General features: G+C 41.6%; 1 protein-coding gene across 1 annotated transcript in view; it reads right to left on the minus strand.

Annotated features, from left to right (window-relative positions):
• Nucleotides 1-3062: 3062 nt before the first annotated feature.
• The window catches only part of LOC123502999 (WD repeat-containing protein 7-like), a 27674-nt gene continuing 23236 nt past the window's right edge, over nucleotides 3063-7500 (minus strand). Inside the window, 4 exon segments of the mRNA XM_045252342.1 lie at nucleotides 3063-3578; nucleotides 4765-4869; nucleotides 6301-6483; nucleotides 7420-7500. The exon segment at nucleotides 7420-7500 is cut by the window's right edge and continues 190 nt beyond it. Coding sequence (XP_045108277.1) covers nucleotides 3396-3578; nucleotides 4765-4869; nucleotides 6301-6483; nucleotides 7420-7500 — 552 coding nt within the window. The 3' untranslated portion in view covers nucleotides 3063-3395.

The raw sequence follows: 7500 nt of genomic DNA on the forward strand, positions 1-7500 counted from the left end.
CGCTACTCGGCTCAAAGCAATACCCGAGCTGAATGCCGCCCCTTCACCTCGTTGACCTCCCCACTCTCTTTTCCTCTCTTTCATCACTACATACTTAAAAATTGTAATAAACATAACATAACCTAACATTCTCTCTCTCTCTCTCTCTCTCTCTCTCTCTCTCTCTCTCTGTAGCATCGTCTCCAAAACTGCCATAATTCTATAATCACTGGTGCACACTTATGTAAAATATTTATACATATATACTGTAGCGGCCTGCGTGTGTCTAGTGGGTCCTACTGCACCTCGCTATCTCTCTACCTATTTATCTATATATATATACATGAAATCATACATTATCTACACAAAATAATGGCGTGTGAATATTATGCCTCACTCGCCCCGCGCACGCCACTCCGACACGCCCACGTCTGTTATGCTGTGTTATGCTGCGTTCAGGGAAGACTGGGTGTGATGCTGAGAGAGAGAGAGAGAGAGAGAGAGAGAGAGAGAGAGAGAGAGAGAGAGAGAGAGAGAGAGAGAGAGAGAGAGAGAGAGAGAGAGATTGTTTTCATATTGTCTAGTGCATTCAAATAGTAATAGTAATAGTAATAATAATAATAATAATAATAATAATAATAATAATAATAATAATAATAATAATAATAATAATAATAATGATAATCTTCGTTGTTCCTCTTTCTCTCCCCTCTCCCCCTCTACACACACACACACACACACACACACACACACCTTATGTATGTGTGTGTGTGTGTGTGTGTGTGTGTGTGAAAGTTCTTAAGATAACGAGGAATGTCAGAACGCTCCCACACACACACACACACACACACACACACACACACACACACGTCCCCAACCAGAGTCATCATCATATTAACACACCCATCAAGATCAAGGTTAAGACGCAGCTCCTTTCAATCTACCCTAGTATTGAGTCCCGTTCAAATCACGCACGACCCATCATCATCATCATCATCATCAGGGTGTAAACAACATAATCATCATCATCATCAATAATACACAACAGCCACGGGTTCACAATTACATTAAACCAGTGTCCCTCTCAAGGTTAATACGAAGAAGAATGAATATATAGGAATAGAACACACACACACACACACACACACACACACACACACACACACACACACACACACACACACACACACACACAGCGGTTTAACACTATATTACAAATCGTTCATCAACAATGCGAGACATCTATAATGCAATACACCACATTGAAATACAGAAGAGAGAGAGAGAGAGAGAGAGAGAGAGAGAGAGAGAGAGAGAGAGAGAGAGAGAGAGAGAGAGAGAGAGAGAGAGAGAGAGAGAGAGAGAGAGAGAGAGAGAGAGAGAGAGAGAGAGTGTGCGTGTGTGGTTTTTAGGTTAAAGAAAAGAAGAAGAAGAAGAAGAAGAAGAAGAAGAAGAAGAAGAAGAGGAAGAGGAGGAGGAGGAGGAGGAGGAGAAAACAATATATCTTTTATACTTTGCATTCTCTCTCTCTCTCTCTCTCTCTCTCTCTCTCTCTCTCTCTCTCAAGAACTTTAGTCTATATCTACTTAACACACACACACACACACACACAGTTTTATGTGGTACTGTGTGAGAGAGAGAGAGAGAGAGAGAGAGAGAGAGAGAGAGAGAGAGAGAGAGAGAGAGAGAGAGAGAGAGAGAGAGAGAGAGAGAGAGAGAGAGAGAGAGAGAGAGAGAGAGAGAGAGAGAGAGAGAGACACACACACACACACACACACACACACACACACACACACACACACACACACACACACACACACACACACACACACACACACACACACACACACACACACACAACAACAACAACAAGATTAAAACAACAACAACGACAACACTTGTTTGCGGCGGCGGCGGACACAATGCGCACACACACACACACACATACACACACACACACACACACACACACACACACATCGACGTACGTACAGACAGACATCTACTATAGAGCACATTAGTTGAGGTGGCAATGTTGTTTCCGTTTTCTATTTCACCTTTTTCCCGTTTTCTTTGTTTTTTTTTTGTTTTCTTTTCGTTTTCTGTCATTCATTATTTTTCTCTTCAATTTTCTCTATCTATCTTTATTTTTTTTATCCTCCTCTTCCATTTTTATTCAATTTTCTGCCTCTCTTCCCTTCTTCATCACATTCTCCTTCTTTCTCTCTATTCACAAATTTATCTTCATTTTTTTTCTATTTCCTCTTTCATAAATCTTTTTTTTTTCTATTTCTCTCCATCCTAAACTTTTTTCTCTCCAAATCCGTCACTTATCACCTCTCACTTTTCTCTCCATCTCTCCCTCTCACTTCCTCCCTCTCCCACACCTCTCATGCTTCTCTCCATCAAATTCTCTCCATCCTAAACTTTTTTCTCTCCAAATCTGTCACCTACCCACTCTCACTTTTCTCTCCATCTCTCCCTCTCACTTCCTCCCTCTCCCACACCTCTCATGCTTCTCTCCATCAAATTCTCTCCATCCTAAACATTTTTTCTCTCCAAATCTGTCACCTACCGCCTCTCACTTTTCTCTCCATCTCTCCCTCTCACTTCCTCCCTCTCCCACACCTCACACGCTTCTCTCCATCAAATTCTCTCCATCCTAAACATTTTTACTCTACAAATCTGTCACCAACCCACTCTCACTTTTCTCTCCATCTCTCCCTCTCACTTCCTCCCTCTCCCACACCTCTCATGCTTCTCTCCATCAAATTCTCTCCATCCTAAACTTTTTCTCTCCAAATCCGTCACCTACCCACTCTCACTTTTCTCTCCATCTCTCCCTCTCACTTCCTCCCTCTCCCACACCTCTCAGGCTTCTCTCCATCAAATTCTCTCCATCCTAAACTTTTTTTCTCTCCAAATCCTTCACCTACCGCCTCTCACTTTTCTCTCCATCTCTCCCTCTCACTTCCTCCCTCTCTCACACCTCTCATGCTTCTCTCCATCAAATTCTCTCCATCCTAAACTTTTTTCTCTCCAAATCCGTCACTTACCCACTCTCACTTTTCTCTCCATCTCTCCCTCTCACGCTTCTCTCCATCAAATTCTCTCCATCCTAAACTTTTTTTCTCTCCAAATCCGTCACCTACCCCCTCTCCCTTTCTCTCCATCTCTCCACCCATCCATCCAGTCAGTCGTGAAATATCAGCTTATTCTATTCCATTAATTAATATCTCCAGTCTGCTTCATTAACAAAAGCATTATTCCCTCTTACATCCATTTATCCAGTCACTTCTTGCATTTATCCACTCACTTCTCCCTTCCACCCACCTCTCCAGTCAAAACATCCACTCCATCCGGCTCAATCTACCATTTCGTCAAGTGTGGGCCAAGATTTCCGCCGTCCGTTTCCATTAAGCGTTGAATCGGTGTTCTGTTCCATCAGCCATCATGTGGACCACTGTTCTGTTTGATATCCACACCAGTTTTGGCAGCCGTTGTGGGTTCATCCGTACTATGTCTGGCATGGGGATTGTCGAAAAGGTCTTGGTGCATTTGGTTTGTGAGGCGCCTAGACCAAACATCCCTGAAGAAGTCTGTTGGTGAATAAGAATGTTAGTGTGTTGATTATACCCCTCCCTCTCTGTCTCTCTATCTCTCTGTCTCTTTCTCTATCTCTCTATGTCCGGAAATGCCTTTATTCTCTCATTCCAAGATTTTTTTCAAGTTTTTTCTCCCTCAAAGTGTGTTCCTGTTCAGCCAAACCCCACATAGTGAATGGGTTATGTTTCGGAAAAGTGTTCATTAATCTGGATGATGGTGGTGGTGTGGTGGTGGTGGTGGTTTGACGGTCTTTCCAAACTCAGCCAAAATTTCCGTATTAAAAGTTACGTTATAGCGGCGTTTGGTGCGTTCTGTGATTTAACTAAACAATGGGTGTGGTGTGGTTGTTCATTATACAGGGCTTAGGTGTATGTAGGGAGAACAAGGCATGCTGGGAGGAGGGCATTGCATCATTCACTACATTTGCTCTATAATTCTGGCTAACGTCTTCCTTCTTTGTTGAGAGCCAGCACTCAAGTCAGTCCTGCTTCTAATCTTTTCTTTATTTTCACCCTTGGCTGACCCTCTTTCCTACATAAAGAAGATAATCAATAAACAAATAAATAGATAAATAAATTGAAAGGGACGAGTTTTAAACAAAGGATCAAAATACTGAGAGACTTGGTGTTTGAAAAGTTAATATGTGTCTCTTGCCACCCCTTCAGTACCAGGATGTGTTTCCATATTCTGGTGACTATTTGGTGACTTTCTACAGCTTCAGAGACTCATGTGGGGGGTTAAAATAGTGAAGACTGTGGCCATTAATCCTCTGATCTCCATAGACCCTTAATAATGTCAATAAAATGGTCTAATGGTACACTAAACTCAATTAAAATAGTGAAGACTGTGGCCATTAATCCTCTGACCTCCACAGACCCTTGCTAATGTCAATAAAATGGTCTAATGGTACACAAAACTCAATTAAAATAGTGAAGACTGTGGCCATTAATCCTCTGTCTCTTATGCCTCCCTCCAACACACAGCACTCTACAGACAGCCTCTCCTTGCTACACTACCAGCCTTCACAATGAGACACCTCCCAGCCCTGCACCTGCACCTCACACAATACCAAGATAAATACATGTATAATCCATTCAGCACTGTCTCTTTTGCCTCCCTCCAACACACAGCACTCTACAGACAGCCTCTCCTTGCTACATTGACACCCCCAACACTTACCTGCCAGAAGGACAGCTTGTTCTCCCCCATAGAGTAAGACGCCAGGTACTTCCCATCAGGAGAGAAGCTGACGGCTGTGATGGCGGTGGTGTGGGCTGGAATCACCTGCGGGAGAGAGTGAAAGAGGTTAAGGTGGAAAATTAACCTCTTCAGTACTGGGATATATTTTTACATTGAGGTTTGTGTATGATTGGACCATTTTATTGACATTTTGAAGGGTCTGTGGAGGGCAGAAGATTAATGGCCACAGTCTTCACTATTTTAATTGAGTGTTGTGTACCATTAGACCATTTTATTGACATTTTGAAGGGTCTATGGAGGGCAGAAGATTAATGGCCACAGTCTTTACTATTTTAATTGAGTTTTGTGTACCATTAGACCATTTTATTGACATTTTGAAGGGTCTATGGAGGGCAGAAGATTAATGGCCACAGTCTTCACTATTTTAATTGAGTTTTGTGTACCATTAGACCATTTTATTGACATTAGGAAGGGTCTATGGAGGGCAGAAGATTAATGGCCACAGTCTTCACTATTTCAATTGAGTTTTGTGTACCATTAGACCATTTTATTGACATTTTGAAGGGTCTATGGAGGACAGAAGATTAATGGCCACAGTCTTCACTATTTTAATTGAGTTTTGTGTACCATTAGACCATTTTATTGACATTTTGAAGGGTCTATGGAGGACAGAAGATTAATGGCCACAGTCTTCACTATTTTAATTGAGTTTTGTGTACCATTAGACCATTTTATTGACATTTTGAAGGGTCTATGGAGGGCAGAAGATTAATGGCCAGTCTTCACTATTTTAATTGAGTTTTGTGTACCATTAGACCATTTTATTGACATTAGGAAGGGTCTATGGAGGGCAGAAGATTAATGGCCACAGTCTTCACTATTTCAATTGAGTTTTGTGTGTGAAAATCAAGGATAGAAAATAAGAAAGAGATTTAGAGAGTGAATGAATGAAGGAAAATGAAAAAATAAATAAATAAAAACAGGAAATATATAAGAAAGAAAACAAGGAAACGTAGAAATGAAAAAGACAATGAAAAATGAAGTGAAAGATGATACAAATAATGAAAGAAAAAGAATTAGAGAAAATAAATAAAAAATAAGTAAAATTAATAAATAAATATAAGAAAGAGAGAGAGAGAGAGAGAGAAGAGAGAGAGAGAGAGAGAGATAATTAGAAAGATTGAGAGAAAGAAGGAATTAAATGTAAAGAATAAAAATAGGAGAAAAAAGAAGGAAGGAAGGAAGAAAGGAAGGAAGAAGGAAGGAAAGAAGGAAAGAAGGAAGGAAGGAAGGAAGGAAGGAAGGAAGGAAGGAATATAGGAAGAAGAAAGGAAAGAAGGAAGGAAGGAAAGAAGGAAAGAAGGAAGGAAAAAAGGAAGGAATATAGGAAAAAAGAAAGAAAGGAAAGAAAAATAGGAAAAAACGACAAATTAACAAACTTACGCACAACCACACTCAAGGAAAGGAAATTTAAAAAAAAAAAGAAGAAACACACACACACACACACACACACACCTGACACTTAGACGCCCGCAGTTCATACATGGCGATAGCTCCGTTCTTGGCCCCTGTGGCAATGCGGCGGGTGTGTGGGCAGTGGGAGACCTGAGGGAACCCACAGATGGAAGGGAACACCTCATTCAGACCACGACTCTTAAGGTGGCCAGCGTCAACACAGTGAAGGATTATGTCCATTACCTGAAGAGAGAGAGAGAGAGAGAGAGAGAGAGAGAGAGAGAGAGAGAGAGAGAGAGAGAGAGAGAGAGAGAGAGAGAGAGAGAGAGAGAGAGAGAGAGAGAGAGAGAGAGAGAGTGTATGAAGAGAGGAGGAAATGAAAGAGAAGGAAATAGAGAGAGAAAGAGAAAGAGAGAGAGAGAGAGAGAGAGAGAGAGAGAGAGAGAGAGAGAGAGAGAGAGAGAGAGAGAGTATGAAAAGAGGTTGATATATTTGGAGGAAAGAAATGAAAGAGGAGGAGGAAATAGAGAGAGAAAGAGAAAGAGAAAGAGAGAGAGAGAGAGAGAGAGAGAGAGAGAGAGAGAGAGAGAGAGAGAGAGAGAGAGTTAGTGGTGGTTATCACAGCACAAAAAAAAAAAAATGAAATTCAAGAAACACATACAACAAACAGACCCTGATACACACTCTGACACACCTTGAGAAACACTGACACACTCTCACACACCACCAAAAACATCCTGATACACCCTGACACACTCTAACACACCCTAAGAAACATTGATATACCCTGACACACCACCAAGAACATTCTGACACACCCTGACACACCAACACACCACAACACACCATAAACATCCCAAAACACACCTAAACACCCAAAACACACCAAAACACACCAAAAACACACCACAAACACCCCAAACACACACTAAACACACCAAACACACCACAAACACCCCAAACACACCACAACACACCCAAACACCCCAAAACCATAAACACACCCAAACACCCCAAAACACCCAAAAACACACCAAAACACACCCCAAACACACCACAACACCCCAAAACACACCACAAACACCCCAAAAACACCAAAAAAACACCCATAAACCCACCCAAAACACACCACAAACACACCAAAAACACCACACAACACCCCAAACACCAACAACACACCTCAACCATTAAGTCCATTATGTGGCAGCGTTTATGCACAATCAGGTACTCCATGACGCGCAAAATCTCTGTTTTGGCGCG

Source organism: Portunus trituberculatus, chromosome 2 (assembly GCF_017591435.1).
Source record: "Portunus trituberculatus isolate SZX2019 chromosome 2, ASM1759143v1, whole genome shotgun sequence".
Classification (NCBI taxonomy): Eukaryota; Metazoa; Arthropoda; class Malacostraca; order Decapoda; family Portunidae; genus Portunus; species Portunus trituberculatus.